Consider the following 18,748-nt stretch of genomic DNA (forward strand, 5'->3'; position numbering starts at 1 on the left):
GTATCTCAGTACATGCTTCCTGGAGGCATCAGTAATTACAGTGTACTAGAGAGAAACTTTTAACATGTAAAGATAACAAAGTAAGCCAGAACATGGTGGTACTTGGGCCAATTCTAAGCCAGAGTTGATTCATGTATTTTTAAATTATCAACAATGTATTTTAGACATATAAAGAAGTACTGGAATGCTGAGATCAACACCCATTGAACAAAGGCCCCCAGAATGACCACTCCTAAATACATATCCTAGCAACCCATGCACAAACACACACACACACACACACACACACACACACACACACACACACACACGCACACACTGGATGAGCAGTAATGTTTGTCATAGCATGAGCTGCAGTCATGAAACATTAGAACATTCTGAATATCCACCTACAAGAGAATGAATCAATAATTGTACTGTACTCGTGCACAGGCAATATTATGAAGCAATTAAAATAAGAGTGCATATATCAATATTGAAAAAATATCAGAAACATAATACTGAGCAAGAAAGGGAAGTTGCAGGGGGAGCCATAGAGAATGAGGTTGTACTTTCTATAAAGTTTTATGAAGATTCTCAGAGGTAGGTGGTAAAGACTAGAGACTATCTTTCCTCAAATTTCCAGTTTGCCTACCTCTGCCCACCAGGCTAAGACAAAGACTGACAGGACACATAGGTGGCTGAAGCCATCATTTTCTCCATGTGTTTGTCTGTCTGTCACCCTCCTAGGGATTTGTCTTTCTGGAATCTCATTGACTTAAACCACTTTCATTTATCTTATAATATTGTTTCCTACTTTGCTGAGTTTGACCAAGACAAAAAACAAAAAACAAAAACAACAACAAAAAACACACACCACCTATGAAAATCCTAGGTATTACTCTAGCAACCTCAGCTTATTTTAACTGTGCTCTCTTGTGAGACTGAATGCTCTTTTGGGTTGAAAAAGATTTGCAAACAAGTAATTGATTTGGAGGGGATCCCAAGGAAACATTGGCAGCGAAGTTGGGAAGAGAGACAGGTCAGGGAAGGTGGCCCGCGTGGGGTCCATTATCAAGCAGGTAACCACTACAAGACTGCACTCCCAAGGTGAGGGAGCTGGGATCTTCGTCCATCACCTCCCTGTCTGTCATTGGTTGTGGGCTGCTTCTAGGAGCACTAACTCTTTGACACAGACATCTTAACCCTGTACATGGACTGAGCATGCGCCCACAGTGAGAAAAGTAGCCTTGAGCAGAGGGTCACAGTTTTTCATGGTAAGTGGCAGAAGGGGATGGGTAGAACACCAAGAATTTCTGCTCAGCCTCTTGAGTGTATGTTGCCAGGGAAAGTTTTATGTCTGCCAATATTTTCCAGTCAAGTTCTAACGTATTGTGTAGTCTACCAGAGCCAGTAAAATACAAGTTGCTATTTGCTAGGATTTCACTTTCCAAAGCAAGAATCATATAAAGCATGTAAATATTCAATTGAATGCCACACTTTCTAAAAATGTGTGTTTATTGATTTTAGAGAGAAAGAAAAGGAGAAGAGAGAGGGAGAGAAATATCCATCAGTTGCCTCCTTCATGCCACCTATTGGGGACCGGGCCTGATACCCAGGCATGTGTCCTGACCAGGAATTGAACCTGCAACCTTTTGGTGCACAGGATGACACCCAACCAACTGAGCCACACCAGCCACACTTTTTATTGAAAATTTTCCTTTGTTTTGGAACAGTGAACATTGTTCCAGGGACCAGAGCTTCTGGAGGTGGGGCTCTATCATTAGAAACCCATCTCATGTAGCATCCTGCAGCCTAAAGAAATGTCAACTGAGGAGGAGTGCTGCTGTCCCAGAGGGCCTTCCAAGGTCTGAATTCATTGGTAGGACCGCCATAAATTTGGTGTCTGGTTATACAGGTCCAGAAATTGTGTTATAATGTCTGCTTGTGGTTTTCAAGCTTAGGATAACTAGCCCATGCCAAACAATCCAATTAATGAAAGACTTTATAAAGTTAGGCAGAGTCAGAGCAATGGGAGTTGAGAGTTCTTGAATAATGCTTCCCATTTTCCAGAAGTTTTTCGTTCTAAGTAACCACTGGAGTTATGAGTGACAGGTTCACTGTTTTTCTCTCTTGGAAGTCTCAGATAACATGCCTCGTTTTACTGTGTCCCCCTTTATTGCACTTCACAAATTGAATGCAATACCCTTCACCAGCAAAAAGATTATGACTCACTTTACTGTGGTGATCTGGAACCAAATCCACAATATCTCCGAGGTATGCCTGTATTGGCAAAGTCTTACTATCCAATTTGCCTTTTAACGAATCATCCAAGTCACCTTTATTTGTAATAGGAAAAGCAGAATATAATAAAGTCTATTGTATCATTCTCATTTCAGCAATTCCTTCCTGAGAATACACCTGAGTCTCTTAATAGAGTCTTAGAAAGCCCACTATTTATTGCAATTACTGAATTTATTCCCTACCTCTTAGGACAGCCTTCTTCCTCAGACCCCAAACTCCAGTGGTCTTTATGGGCCTTCAAGAAAGCAGAAAATATTGAAGGGTGATCACAAAAGGGTAGTTAAGTAAATTACCAGGCAGAAATACGAGTTCCTTTAATGTGATAAAGGACTGAGGACTATGCAGAGCAGTTGGCTTTCCTTGTTAAAGGGGCAAGTTTCCTTTGCTTCAAGTTCCCAGGGACTCATAATGCTGCCTAATCAGATAAAAGTTCCTGATAGATCCTTTCCTTTGCCATTTTCAAGGTTGATTTTTACAAAATAACTTTCCTAATAGATTGATTAATGGTCATAATTCTTAACCCCTGTCTATATCCATTCCCTGTGTTCTTCTCTAACTCGCAGCTCAGCCAGGTGAGTTGCTTTGGCCAATAGGATAATAACAAAAATGTCACAATTAGAGGCTTGAAACTCTTGTGCAATTGGGCTTGCTCACTCCTGCCCTTTGTCATTACCATAAGAAGGACATGCCCAAGCCAATCCGATGGTCCTAGGAGGAGGACGAGAAAAATGGACCAGAGCCAAGATACCTCAGTTATCCAAGCCAAAACCACTCTAGATCAGTCAATAGCTCATAAAATCTTAGACAGGTAAGAAATGTCAGCCAAGATCAACCACGCCCAACCCAGATCAGGTGAACCCCATAAACTCATGCCTCTGAAATTTTGTGGTTGATTGCAGCATCTTCCAATTCCTCTGGAGACTCCATTTATGTTCCTGCCTGTTCACCAGCTGCAAGTAACTAGTTACAAGCCCAGTACATTTTTAAGTGCTTCCTGTAATGCTAGATGAATCAAAAGTCAATTTCTCGAGTCAATTTCTGTTGACCTGGATGTTTTTAGACTAGCCTGGTGCTTTTCCTCTGGATATTTTGTTAATTTTAAATATTCAAGTTTCCTCTATGGAGATAAACTTTGGGTTTTCCTTCCTTGCTACCACTACCCAGACTCTTGGAGCTTTTTCTCCTGTCTGCCTGTAACTCGGAAAGACCATTTTTCCTGCCTTCTTGTCATCTACATTCTACTCCTTGGTGGGAAAAGCAATCCCTGGAAACCCAGTCACCTTCTGGGAACAAAAATATCTTCATCATGTAGACATCAGGCTTGTCTGAGATCATAGGATGAGCCAAAAAGAGAATCACAGGCTCAAAGAATTTTAGAACCAGAAGAATCTATATATATATATATATATATATATATATATATATATATATATATATATATATATGAAAGGCTAATATGCAAAGTGTCCCTTGGGAGTTTGACCAGGAGACCGGGAGTTCGACAACTCACTATGATGTGCGCTGACCACCAGGGGGTGGCATGGAACAAAGGAAGGCCCTGGCCGGCAGCTGGCAGCCAGGGAAGGAAGGCCCCAGGGACCCTACCCATGCACGATTTCATGCACCGGGCCTCTAGTGATAGATATAAACGATTAGTTTCAGTGTATGGTTTTGTCCAGCTGAGATGAGTCTCCAAGATTTGTTATTTCCAGATCCTTGGGACCATAAGCAGACACCCTTTCTGTCTCAGCTACTCATTGCTATGCTATCCAAACTTAGTGGCTAACTACAACAGATATTTTGTTTATTTGTCCACAATCTTGCGATTTGGGTAAGGTTTGGTTAGGACAGTTCATGGTCTACAGGGCTGACAGATTTGACTGGGGCTGGAGGATGACATTTGCAAGATGGCCTCACTCCCATGGCTGGCAAATTGGTGTTGGCTGTTGGCTTGGGTGAGCTGAGGCCTTTAGCCATGGATCTTATTTCTTTTCAGCATGGCCTCTCCCCAGGGCTAGATTAGACTTCTCACACAGTGACAGTTTCTGGATAGCCAAACTCCTTACATGGCGGTTGGCTTCCTCCAGGGTGCAGAAATGAAAGCTTCCAGACCATACTAGGAAGTGTGGCTCATTGAGAACCACCATTTAGAAAAATTAGCCCACTATCCTTCCAGCTTTTATTTAAAATTTCCGCTTCCACTGTCCTTTCTAACCAGCAAATGATGGGGTTAGATGAACACTGGCTAGGAGTCAACTTCTTACTTAGCTTGACTATAAATTAGCTTTGGGGACTTGAAGAAGTCACCGAATTCTGTAAAGTTTATTTGTTTGTTTGTTTTTGGTCTGGATGAATTATAATGTAGCCTCTGGCTCTAAATGCAGAATCCTAGGTCTTGGTAGGTCTTTAGTTCCTGATTAAGGCTTTTTATTCTCCTTCAAGAGCCTTTCCTATTATCTGAACTGGTTTATCTTGATCTCCAGCTACCACGGGGCAAAACAAGTCATTTATTTACTTTCTATGCTCTGCTTTTTCTAAGTCCTTTTTCTGATTTGCCTACTGGATTTGCTTTTTGTGAGCTGGATGACCTTGAGCCAGCCACACAACTTCACTGAGTCTAGGTGAAATGGGGATAAGAATTCCAACCTAATGGGCTGTAAGGAGGATTCAATGGGCAAAGCATGAAGCTGCTTTGCAGAATGGTATTCAGGTGTAATGGCATCTTACAGCCATTCTAATGACACCAGAAGCATCATGGCAGAGTCAGGTGAGTGTTTCCACCCCCAGTTCCGGTAACCACCAGTCACTAACCAACTCTGGTTCTTATTTTTTCCTCTTTATAAGGAGGAAATACATCTATTAGTCACATTTTGCTCTCAAAACTTTCTATGATTCTAGAATTTTCTTGCCAATAACTATTTACAATTATGTAAAACTAGAGGCCCAGTGCCCGAAAATCATGCACTCGGGTGGCGGGGGGGAGGGGTCCCTCAGCCCAGCCTGCATTCTCTCACAGTCCAGGACCCCTCAGGGGATGTCTGACTGATGGTTTAGGCCCGCTCCCCATGGGAAGTGGGCCTAAGCCATGAGTCGGACATCCTTAGCGCTGCTGCGGAGGCAGGAGAGGCTCCCGCCACTGCCACTGCGCTCGCCAGCTGTGAGCCCCTTCTGGCTGAGTGGCACTTCCCCTGTGGGTGCACACTGATTATCAGGGGGCAGCTCCTGTGTTCAGCATCTGCCCCCTGGCGGTCAGTGTGTGTCATAGCAACTGGTCGTTCCACCATTCAGGCATTTGTATATTAGCCTTTTATTATATAGGACTAGAGGCCCGGTGCATGAAATTCGTGCACAGGGGTGTGTGTCCCTCAGCCCAGCCGGCACCCTCTCCAATCTGGGACCCCTCGAGGGATGTCCAACTGCCCTCTCACAATCCAGGACTGCTGGCTCCCAACTACTCGCCTGCCTGCCTGCCTGATTGCTCCTAACCTCTTCTGCCTGCCAACCTGATCACCCCCTAACCACTCCCCTGCCAGCCTGATTGACGCTTAACTGCTCCCCTGCTGGCCCGATTGACCTTAACTGCCCTCCCCTGCAGGCCTGGTCACCCCCAACTGCCCTCCTCTATCAGCCTGGTCACCCATAACTGCCCTCCCCTGCAGGCCTGATCACCCACAACTGTCCTCCCCTGCTGGCCATCTTGTGGCAGCCATCTTGTGTCCACATGGGGTCGGCCATCTTTGACCACCTGGGGGCGGTCATCTTGTGTGCTGGAGTGATGGTCAATTTGCATATTACCTCTTTATTATATAGGACTAGAGGCCTGGTGCACAAAATTCGTACATGGGCGGGTATCCCTCAGCCCAGCCTGCACCCTCCAATCTGGGACCCCTCGAGGGATGTCCAACTGCCCTCTCACAATCCAGGACTGCTGGGTCCCAACTGCTCGCCTGCCTGCTTTCCTGATTGCCCCTAACTGCTTCTGCCTACCAGCCTGATCACTCCCTAACCACTCCCCTGACAGCCTGATTGATGCCTAACTGCTCCCCTGCCAGCCCAATTGCCCCTAACTGCCCTCCCCTGCAGGCCTGGTCCCCCCTCAAACTGCTCTCCCCTGCAGGCCTGGGTCTCCCCCAACTGCCCTTCCCTGCAGGCCCGGTCACTCCCAACTTCCCTCCTCTGCTGATCTGGTCACCCCTAACTACCATCCCCTGCAGGCTTTATCACCCCCAACTGCCCTCCCTTGCAGGCCTGGTCCCTCCCAACTGCCCTCGCCTGCTGGCCTGATCACCCACAACTGCCCTCCCTTGCAGACCTGGTCCCTCCCCTGCTGGCCATCTTGTGGTGGCCATCTTGTGTCCACATGGAGGCAGCCATCTTGTGTGTTGGAGTGATGGTCAATTTGCACATTACTCTTTTATTAGATAGGATTATTTAACCCAGATTTACAGAAGGCTATTCATGACCAGGGATGAGATGGAGGGGAGCAGAATTATACAAAGGCAAAGCAAGTGAGGGGCTTTTCTTAATACTTTCTGGAAGTTAAAAATAAAAGAACTTCAGCCCTTGCTGGTTTGGCTTAGTGGATAGAGCGTCTGCCTGCAGACTGAAGGATCCCAGGTTCGATTACAGCCAAAGGCATATGCCTGGGTTGAGGCTCGATTCCCAGTAGGGGGCATGCAGGAGGTAGCCGATCCATGATTCTCTCTCATCATTGATGTTTCTATCTCTCTCTCCCTCTACCTTTCTCTCTGAAATCAATAAAAATATATTTAAAAAATAAAATAAATAAACAAAAAACCTTCATATTTATCTTGTAATGTGTCTTCTTTAGATAGTTTATTCCTAACCAGATATTGAGCTTCTTGGGAACAGGAATTTTGTCTTTTTTATCTCTGTCTATTCAGTAACTAGGAAAAGTGCCTGGCAAAAGGAATCGCAAAAAATGCTTATTGAATCAAGAAATGAAAAAGAAAAAGGGCTGTGAAAAGACTCAATGAAATAAGTTTATTATTTTTATTTTTTAAATGAACATTTAAGTGACAGAGAAAAATGTCAATTGGCATCTTTTGGATAGATTATTAAAGCCAATTTTTTTAGTCTCTGAGGTTTCACTTTGTTGTTTTTTATGACTGTAATAGCTTAAATTGCTAATTTGATTTATAACCATCTGAATTATTACTTTAATTTTGGAAAGGACCCATAAACTATTTCTGGGTTTGTTCTTATGATAACCAGATAAAGTAAAATATGCCCTGGAACAAACTGCTGAGTCACACATTTAGACCCATGAGCCCTTGGCCAGCATTTTTAATCCAGTATCATTTGAGGCCCAGAAAGCAGCAGATATTCACCTGGTATGATGGAGGCATCAGTGAAAACAACCCCTCTTTGCCAAGGAGTGTATAACGAGTGAGGAATAAAGGATTCTGGGACATTGCTTCTACCTATTCTGATTGTGTCCAGTGTGAACTTGTAAAACCATAGGAAACCTCAGCTGCATAAACCCCTCCTATTCATCACAGTTAGCAATCAAGTGTGCACATAAATGGACAATTTTAGCAAACAGAAATTATCTTATTCATATTTTCTGGGAATAGGTGAGAAGAGAAAAACAAAATAATACTTACTGAGCATTTTTGTACCAGGCATTGTGGCTCAATTCTTTTTATGCTTATTTACTCCTTAGAATAAATAGTTGAATGCAAGTTTATCTCCATTTTATAGATGAGGAAAACTGAGGCTTGGAGAACTGAGTCATTTAAGATTACACAGCTAGTACAGGGGAAGGACTAGGAATCGGAGCCTTTGCTTTTTTAAAAATTTATTTTTATTGATTTCAGAGAGGAAGGGAGAGGAAGAGAGAGATAGAAACATCAATGATAAGAGGGAATCATTGATTGGCTGCCTCCTGCACATTGAACAGAGCCCACAATCCAGGCATGTGCCCTTGACCAGAATCGAACCTAGGACCCTTCGGTCCACAGGCCGGCGCTCCATCCATTGAGCCAAACTGGCTAGGGCAGAACCTTTGCTTTTGCTGACATGCTAAAAGATCTTTCTCTTGAGGACAGGCACAATGAACTTAACTGATAAGAAAATTTGTGGCTAGAAGTTGAATTTTTCCATATACTAAAATTAGCGTAATACTCATGACAATTATGATTAATATTCAGGCATAGTTTAGTCAATTTGAAAAAAATATCTAATCCTTCCAAACTGAAAAACTCTGGTGAGTGAAAAATTAGGAAATAAAGTATATTAACACTTAGGTTTTTTGGAAACTACAGAGCTTGCAGATTTAAAGATCTAGAATGATACCAACTATGAAAGTTAAAAGGTAAGCAAATTGTCTCTTATGGCAATGACTGAGTTTTGAGGAAGAAGTAGTTGAAATTAATTGGGGAAAGCCTACTAGACATTTCTTCTTTATTGTTAGTAGCAGCACCAATTTAGGAGAAAATGAAGGGGGTTTCATAAACAATGAATAATCTGTTTAAGATGAGAAAGCATAAAAGATTTCTAAGAAAAGAAAGGTAGAATTTAAAATTTTGGGAACATAATACATAGTTAAATTGAAAACATCCTACTGAACAACATTCCCAAAATATGCTGACTGAGATATTAATAAAGCAGCAAATGAATGAGTTCATCCATTCAATAAATATTGAATAAATGCTCATCCTGGCCCTGTCTGAGCACAAGCCTGGCAATGAAGAATTGTAGAATTATTTGATAAATATGTACCATCAATGATGATAAGAATTGCAGTTTTTACATAGGCCTTTGAAAGGCCAATTTTCAGTACAATAATTTTAAAAAAAGAATTGGAAAGTGCAAAACTATGATCATCACAATTTTTAAAAATGTATTTTTATTGATTTCAGAAAGGGAGCAGGAGAGAGAGATAGAAACATCAATGATGAGAGAGGATCATTGATCAACTGCTTCCTGCATGCCTCCCACTGGGGACTGAGCCTGCAACCCAGGCATGTGTCCTGACTGGGAATTGAACCTTGACCTCCTGGTTCATAGGTCAATGCTCAACCACTGAGCCACACCTGCCAGGAATGATCATCACAATTTAACTGTAATAGTTGTTCAGTAAGTATTTGTTGGTTTGAATTTATGTAAATAGTATATCAAAAAATCTAAAATTATGTTCCAGACAACATCAGGAATTGATGAGTGTTTCTGTTTATTCTTTAGGCCTTCTTGGTCTCTCATCTCATTTTCCTTACTTTGCTGTGGTTACTTGGTCACTGTCTTCCTGAACAATCAAATTCAATTTGTATCATCAGGAAAACATTCTGCTTTTCTGGTAAGGGATGAAGGGAGGGAATTATAAAGCTCTAAAGCCCTGCATCTCCCCTAATTAGGATCTTGAAACACATATCCAATTAAGATCAGGTTCCTCATTTGTCACTGAGTAAGGGTCTTAGCTACCTGAGAGGTGCCTTAGCTAAGAGGTACCTTAGCTAAGAGGTCTTAGCTACCTTAGCTAAGGTTCTTAAAATCTTTCTTTTTAAAGTCTACCTGAAATCATCAAAGGTACAAGAAATATTTTCTACTTGAAATACTCCCCTTAAAAATTATTTTAAATGTCATTATGGATTCCTGAATTTTTATTTATTCAAAGTGTTGTAATCAATAACAATCATTATTCTTTCTGATGATCAAATTATCCCACATTTGGTCATAAGGAGCCCCTTTAAGCTAGCTCTTATGTTTTAGAGACTTTCGCATTGATCTTTGGGCATAGTATTATATTCATTCTATAGTTTCCTTCTTCAGACCTGGAATTCGCATTTCTCTCTCTAAAAAGCCCTGTTAACTTTGGGTTGGGAATGATATTTGGAAACCAAGATCTGGGTGTGCTCATTGCCATTGGATACCATTGCTTGTAGGTCCTTTTGGAGATTAGAAGAACAGGAAACACAGCATATATATTTTTTTGTAAATAAATAAATTGGTTTTAAATTTTATATGGAATTAGGAAAGACCTAATAAGGCAAAATAATCTTAAAAAAGGAAAATATACACTACCTGAAATCAAGACTTATAACAAAGCTTTTAGTAGTCAAGACAGGGCTAATAGTTTAAGGTTAAACAAACCAGGTTAATGTAACAGAACAGGGTTTCCAGAAATAGACACACACACATGTTTACTTGATAATTGACCAAGGTATCAAGTTAATTCAATGGGGGAAAGAAAAGTCTTTTTATAAATATCACAGGAACTACATATCTCTATGGAAAAGAATGAACCTTGACCTGTGCATGTATTTTTTTGGTTGCTGTTAACCCTTACCAGAGGATATTTTTTCCATTCATTCTTTAGAGAGAGTGAATAGGGAGGGGAGGAGGGGGAGAGAGAGAGACACAGGGATTGGTTGCCTCCCACATATGCCCTGATCGTGGCTGGGGATCAAAGTTACAACCCAGGCCCTAGCCGGTTTTGCTCAGTAAGTATAGCATCAACCTGTGGACTGAAGGGTCCTGGGTTCGATTCCGGACAAGGGCACATGCCTTGGTGGTGGGCTCAATTCCCAGTAGGGGGCCAATCAATGATTCTCTCTCATCACTGATGTTTCTATCTCTCTCTCCCTCTCCTTTCCTCTCTGAAATCAATAAAAATATATTTTAAAACAAGTTACAACCCAGGTACATGCCCTTAACCAGGAATCGAACCCCAGACCCTTCAGTTTGTGGACTGACACTCCAACCACTGAGCATACCGGCCAGGGCCTGTTTATATATTTTTAAATCACGAGTTCAAATTGATACTTCTAGGTAAAATTTAATTTTATAGTTTTTATTCAATTTCCTTGATTTTGATATTTGTGTGTCTCTTTTCTTGTACACTGAAAATCTTAGTCCTAATAACACGTAATATTTCTTTGCAGATCTTTTTTGCCCTTAGAATATCCCTCTATGAGGTACAATCAGAATACTTTCTTTTAAAGTCACTTGAAATAATTATTTTATCTATAGAGTTATGTTACCAATTATATATATGGTTGGGTTCATTTGTTTATTCTGTGTATCTGTTTATTTTCAATTATCAGGTTTTTTCTTTTAATTTAAATTTTAAATATGTAAAACATTTAAATGGTGTAAAAGTCAAAACCAGGCGTCCTCAAACTACGGCCCGTGGGCCGCAATGCGGGTGTTTTTGCGGTTTTGTTTTTTTACTTCAAAATAAGATATGTGCAGTGTGCACAGGAATTTGTTCATAGTTTTTTTCAAACTATAGTCCGGCCCTCCAACGGTCTGAGGGACAGTGAACTGGCCCCCTGTTTAAAAAGTTTGAGGACCCCTGGTCAAAACTATAAAAAGCTATAGTTTTGGAGAGGACCCTTTGCCATCTCTTATCTGTTCCACTCTGTTCTCCATCCCACTTAGGTAGGCATTAATGATAGTTTTTGATTTATTATTCCAATGTTTCTTTTTGAAAAAAAAATAAGCAAGTAAATATGTATTTTATGTTCTGGCCATTGCTTTTATACTTAACAATGTATAGGTCAAATGAGGAAACAAGACATTTCCTCATTTTTTTAATGGTTGCATAGTACTACCACTTTTAGATGTGTACGCATGCACCATATCCAATCAGATCCCACCAGGGGTGGGTAACCTTTTTTTCTGCTAAGGGCCATTTGATATTTATAACATCATTCTCAGGCCATACAAAATTATCAAGTTAAAAATTAGCCTGCTATATTTGGTCAAACATTTCATTAACTCACCCCTAATGCCTTGGCAGGGCCAGACCAAATGATTTCACGGGCCGGACGTTCCCCACCCCTGCGTTAGACAATCACACTGGGTTCTTTCTGATATCTGGCAGTATTCATTTTCTAGGGCTGCTGCAACAAATGACCACAAACTAAGGGGCTTAAATCAACAGAAGTTTATTTTCTCACAGTTCTGGGATTCAGAAATCTGCAATCAAGATGTTTTCAGAGTTGAGCTCCCTCTGAAACCCCCCAAGGAGATTCTTCCTTGCTTCTTCCAGCTTCTGGTGGTTGCAAAGGTCACTTGGATTGTGGCCAGATGACTCCAATCTCTGCCTCTCTTTTCACGTGGTCTTTTCTGTGTCTTCTCTTCTGTTTCTTATTAAAATATTCATTAGATTTAGGGCCTCCCCCGATAATCCGAGAGGATTTCCCTCAAAATCCCTAATTCAGTTATATCTGCAAAGATGCTTATTCCAAAACTCACACTCACAGGTTTTGGGATTAGAACATTGATATATCAGTTTAACCCATTGTTTACAAATAATGCTGGGAGGAATAACCTTCTACATGTGGTATCATATTTGTGGAGGTATGTCTTCAGAACAGAGTCTTTCAAGTAGGATTTCTGTGTCAAAAGACAAGGAATATGTAATTTTGCCAAATTCCTCTCCATAGAAGTTGTACTATTTTAGACTTCTATCAGCTATGTTTTTGTATTTCTCTGTTGTCAAAACTTGTTTTTGTTTTTTTCTAATCGAAACGGTATTTCGGGTAGTTTTTAACTCTTGATTACTTTATCTTTATGGATTAAAGTGGGACATTTACTCAATAGCACTTATGTGTCTGCAAATTACTTGACACTCTGAACCTCCAGTGATAAATAATTATAGAGAAGTGATGCCCTCAAGGAGTTCACAGTCCAGCAGGAATGATTTTGGATAGCAATAAAAAATGAGAAGTATTTTTATGTCATATGGAATATACATGTGAGCGAAAAAGCATCAAAATAATTTATGTTTCCAAGAAGTGGGATGCTGGGTCAAACTGAAGCTACATATTTAATTTTTTGAGGAATCTCCATACTGTTTTCCACAGTGGCTGCACCAGGCTACATTCCCATCACCAGTGCACGAGGGTTTTTTTCCTACATCCTTGCCAGCACTTGTTGTTTGCTGATTTACTGATAGTAGCCATTCTGACAGGCATGAGGTGATACCTCATTGTAGTTTTATTTTGCATTTCTCTGATGATTAGTGACATTGAGCATTTTTTCATATGTCTCTTGGCCATCTGTATGTCCTCTTTTTAAAAGTATCTATTTAGGGCCTTTGCCCATTTTTAAAAAATTGGATTGTTTATCTTTTGTTGAGTTGTATGAACTCTTTATCTATTTTGGAAAGTAACCACTTATCAGATGTATCACTGGCAAATATTCTCCCTTACAGTGGGTTCCCTTTTCATTTTGAAGATGGTTTTCTTTTGCTGTGCAGAGGCTTTTTAGTTTGATTTAGTGCCATTTGTTTACATTTTTCTTTGTTTCTCTTGCCTGCCCTAGGAGATGTATTTACAAAAATATTGCTACATGAGATGTCTGAGATTTTACTGCCTATGTTTTTTTCTAGGATTTTTATGGTTTCGCAATTTACATTTAAGTATTTTATCCATTTTGAGTTTATTCTTGTGTACAGTGTAAGTTGGCGGCCTAGTTTCATTGTTTGCATGTACCTGTCCAATGTTCCCAACACCATTTATTGAAGAGACTATCTTTACTCCATGGTATAGTCTTGTCAAATATTAATTATGCTAAGCAAAATAAGCCAGTCGGAGAAAGACAAATATCACAAGATCTCACTTATATGTGGATCTAATAAACAAAATAAACTGACAAACAAAATAGGTCCAGAGACATGAAGCATGGAACAGACTGACAGATCTCAGAGGGAAGGGTGGGCAGGAAGAGGTTAAGCAAAGAACTTATATGCATACTAGAGGCCCGGTGCATGAAATTCGTGCACTGGGGACAGGGAGGGTCCCTCAGCCTGGCCTGTGTCCTCTCATAGTCCAGGAGGCCCGTGATCTATCGCTCCAAAGAGGTAGGCCCTGCCCACCGGCTAGGGTTCTGTGATGGATCACCCCTGCAGAGGGAGGCCCCGCCCACCTGCCACAGCGCTGCCGCGGGATAGCCTGGGCCTCCCTCTTTGGGGTGATCATGGAGCTCCCCGATTGATTGACTGCCCTGCCGGCCACTGGCCTGGGCCTCCCTCTGAAGGGCGATCATGGGGTGATGACCAGGCCCCCAACCAATCACATTGCACCAGCTGTGGCTGGCCTGGTGCCAGTGGGTGTTAATGTGTGGTCATCTGGAAGGTCGTCTGGACGGTCGTTCTGCTGTTTGATCTAATTAACATATTAGCTCTTTATTATATAGGATATGCATAGCCCATAGACACAGACAATAGTGTGGTGAAGGCCTGGGTTGGGGTGGAAACCAGGTGGAGGGGGCAAAGGAAGGGGATTGGGGGACATCTGTAATACTCTCAACAATAAAAATAAAATTTAAAAAATAATTTATGTTTCTTAAATTTTTAGAGAAGACTGGAATCTACATTTTCACCAGTAAGTAGTGGCTAGGTAGGATGGAAGAGGTGAATCTATATGCATGAATGCCTGTTTCTGGTACTACCAAGATTTTTTTTTTCTTTTCAATTACAGTTTACATTCAGTATTATTTTGTATTAATTTCAGGTGTATAGCATAGTGGTTAGATAATCATATACTTTATAGAGTATTTCCCCCCCCACCCCCCGATATTTCCAGTACCCACCGGGCACCATACTTAGTTATTACAATATTATTGACAATATTTCCATTGACTATTTTGTAACAACCAATCTGTATTTTTCAAAACCTTCACTTTTTCACCCAGTCCCCCAATCCTCCTCTCCTCTGGCAACCATCAGTCTGTTCTCTGTATCTATGAGTCTGTTTCTATTTTGTTTGTTCATTCATATTATTCTATAGATTCCACATATAAGTGAAATCATATGGGTACTATCAAGTTTTGACAATGTCACATGTTCACTGTACACTGCCATTTACCTATTCATTTATCTAGTTATTTTGCCCCTCAACTACATTGTAATCTTTGGAGGTCAGGAGGATGCATTTTTTTTTTTTATCCCCAAGGTTTAGACTTATGCCTAATACATAGTAGGTGCTCAATAAATGTTTGTATGTGACAAGTTATTTTGTGACAGAAAAATTGAATTGCCTAAGACAAGTGCATCCTATTTTTGTTAAATCAATGTAATAAAAGGTATATTTTTAAAGGAGTCTGGCAATGACTATTGTGACTTACTATGTGTAATCAAGTACAGGCTATGTTGCTCTAACAAAAATATCCAAAAAGCCTTGTTTTCTGAGAGAAGATTTTGTTTTTGTTTTTGTCTCTTGTAACAGTCTTGGAGGGTTTGTGGCTTTGATGGAGGCCCAAACTTGTAAGGACCTTCTGGCATCATCCTGAGTATGGGGCTTCCATCTCTGGATCTGAGATTCATCCATTTTACTGGGTTTATTAATTGTCCATTCCTTTGCATTGCTGAGTAATATTTCTTCAGTATGAATATACTCTAGTTCTATCAATTCTATTTTCACAATTCTAAAAATAGAGGCTCTAACAATTATGAGTTATATTTTGCATGTCTAGATAAAATATGTAGGACCATTTTGGCTTTTTATTTCCTTTTATTTCATGAACTTTTATTGGCCAAAATACTGTGCTCAGTAATGGACACAGAGCTGTGTAAATCCCTGGCTTTTCCTCCAATTCACAGTTCAGCTGAATGAAAAAAGACAGTTGTGTTGTCCTAATCTGATGGAAACTGTGTCTTTTTAAACAGCCAGTTTAAGTACCTACAAAAATGTCAAAATTTGGAGCATCAAAGGATCCAGATGCAGTAGGATCTCGTGTAAGACTATCTTCCTTCTCAGTCTTACCCCATGTTACAGGTACCTGACCTTAAAGGCATACGGGCCCGAGCGTCAGGTCTCTCAGGTTCTATTTCTGGTTCTACTACCGAATTGCTAATAGGGCTTTGCACAACACAGAGAACATGCCCTTTCTACAAAGCAAGAAGCAAGATCCCGTGGAGCCCTCTAAGTGAGGGACTCGCACACTCCAAGTGAGATTGGGTCTCAGAAACCAAGGATCCCTTCATCCAGAGCCTAGACATGCCCTTCCCTCCTGCCAAAGGCATGCATTTTAGTGAGACATTGGAGCTCCGATTTTTGTATGGTCAAAGGGATTTCCATGGGTCCCTGGCTCCTTGGTGTGTGATTCCAGAAGCTAGAACTTAAAATGGTTTGCATTTTAAAAGTCCTGAAACTTTTCTTACTGAGATGTTTCTGCGGTTCACGATGCAGCAAGAGGGAACTGCGGTGGGCACACAGAGTGAAGGTAAGGCAGGGCCTCCCGAGGTTGAAGGAGGAAGGCTACTGCCCAACAGCCCAGACTGGAAAGGCGTTCGCAGAGCCTCGCCTCCTGCATAAAACTACACTTCCCAGGTGGACTTGCGGCCCACGGCGGGGTTGGAAGGGAGAACGCGCTTAGAGCCGGCCCATTGACTCCCATCGTGCCAAAGTCACGCCAGTCTCATTGGAGGGCTCTATCGCGGTGCATCCCGGGACTTTTAGTACAGCGAGAACATGGGGTTAGTTTCTTTGTGACTCGGGGCGCTCCAAGTGGCGCCCTGCGAGGAGTCCCGGCCACGCGCACGTGCGCTGCGCCCGAGGGGCGGCTGGCGCCTCCCGCGGGGCGGGGCCGTCGGTCCCTTGTTGACACCGCCTTCCTGCCCCTCCCCTCTCGGTGCCCGGGCGGCCCGCCCCTCCTTCCTGGAGTCACAGCTGAAGCGGCAACGGCGGCGGCACGGAGAGGGGCGGCCAAGTGGCCCACGCGACACGCGCCGGGCCGGACCCTGTGCTGTGACTCGCGCGGCTCCGGCGCCTCCTGCCCCAGCGGCGGGACCGGGCTTCCCGCGGCGGGATGTTCTCCCGGAGGAGCCACGGGGATGTGAAGAAGTCCACCCAGAAGGTGCTGGACCCCAAGAAGGACGTGCTGACCCGCCTGAAGCACCTGCGGGCGCTGCTGGGTGAGGCGCGCGCCGCAGCCCTGGGGTCGGGGCACTGCCCGCGCGCGGGCGGGGTGGTGGGAGCTGAGACGGGGAGGGCGTGGAGTGGGGGCGGCGGGCGACCGACCCCGTCTCTGGGTCTTGGGCTTGTGCCCGGAAAAGCGGGCAGCCTAGCCCTCCGGTGTGAACTTCCCCCAGATTCTCACCGGGGAACCTCGAGGCGGGACACTGCCGTGATCATCCCTTCCCCAGCACACACTGGACCCCGGTGCCCCTCGCACACATGTTGGACTGTCATCTCCGCTTCCAATTTCAGAATTTTTGAGTCCGGGACCCTAAGTAGATTGAGACCTCAAGTGGTCCTTAATTGAACTGTCTTCTCTTTCGCTCCCCCTTCCCCCCTTTAAATTTTATTTTTACTTTTAAGTCTGAGTCCCCAAATAGACAGAGACTCCAAGTGATCCCTGGATACATTTAATTTAACGGTAACATCTCTTCTCGTGCCCCTCCCCCCTTTTAAAAATTACCTTTATTTTGGATCTGGCTGCTTGAATTTCTTTGTGCCCTTGGTGTGAAGGGGGCTTCTGGTGTTTGCTTGGAGGGAGGGGTGACTTTCCTGGGTTCAAGGAGGCTGCTTCTCCTTTATTGCCAGGATGACAGGGATGGCTTTTTGCTCTCTTGTTTCTATGAGACTGCTGGGTGGAGGTTCGGCAGAACCCAGGTGGGCCTGCAGGCGACCTGTGCTGCTCATCCCTGTGGGTGTGAAGTGTCCGCAAGGCTTCCTGTCACCTGCTGCATGTGGCTGTAACTGGTGTGCTGGGCTGTCTTGTTTTCTGTTTCCTTACTTCCTTAGTCTTAACTTTTGTTTAGGATGAAAACACCTTTGCTGTCTGTAGACTTGTCTGTATATATGTGGACAAAGAAAAGGACACTTTGTTTCTTCTAGATGCCATTTTTTAAAATTTATTTTATTGTTTAGAGTATTACAAATAGTAGTACATATGTCTCCTTTTTCCCCCCCATTGAGCTTCCCCCACACACACTCCTTCCCCCCCTTCCCCCAGTGTCTTGCGTCCATTGGTCATGCTTATATGCATGCATACAAGTCCTTCGTTTGATCTCTTACCCCCCCCCCCCACCCCCAAACCTCCCCTGCCATTTTTATTCTTAAAATGAGCAAAAATCACCTGATTTTAGGCATGTAGTCTTAATATGTCTGTCTTTTGAGGAAATATGGACTAAAAGAATTCATTTTATATGTGAGAATTTTACATAAAGATCTTGCGCATGAGATGAAAAGCTGCAAATTATTTTTATTTATAATCTGTGAAGCGCCTCTGAAGGAATAAAAATAACACACCTGGTTTTGCCAAATGAAGTTCTTCACAATCGTGGATTCTTTGAGATTACACTGTTTTGTTCAGATTGGAATGACATGTAAATTAGTTACTGTTAGAGGGATTAGCTTTCGAGACCTTTGAAAGTGAAATGTGGTGTTCTTGGTAAACTGAACTTTCTACTTCCTGTAGTAAAATACCAGGCGCACACAGGTTTCATTGTGTGGGGTTTTCAGTAGTGACTGATTAACACAGACTGCAGAGA

General features: G+C 42.5%; 1 protein-coding gene across 4 annotated transcripts in view; it reads left to right on the top strand.

The window, feature by feature from the left end:
- Positions 1-16,743: 16,743 nt before the first annotated feature.
- Positions 16,744-18,748, top strand: part of RALGAPA2 (Ral GTPase activating protein catalytic subunit alpha 2) — a 294,639-nt gene continuing 292,634 nt past the window's right edge. The window contains exon 1 of one of the 4 annotated variants that reach the window (XM_079784888.1): positions 16,744-17,167. In XM_079784888.1, the coding sequence (XP_079641014.1) occupies positions 17,062-17,167 (106 nt within the window). In that variant the 5' untranslated portion in view covers positions 16,744-17,061. The remainder of the gene's footprint in view (positions 17,168-18,748) is intronic. The other 3 variants (XM_079784887.1, XM_079784885.1, XM_079784886.1) reach the window with 3 other exon arrangements.

Source organism: Cnephaeus nilssonii (assembly GCF_951640355.1).
Source record: "Cnephaeus nilssonii genome assembly, chromosome: 11".
Taxonomy (NCBI): domain Eukaryota; kingdom Metazoa; phylum Chordata; class Mammalia; order Chiroptera; family Vespertilionidae; genus Cnephaeus; species Cnephaeus nilssonii.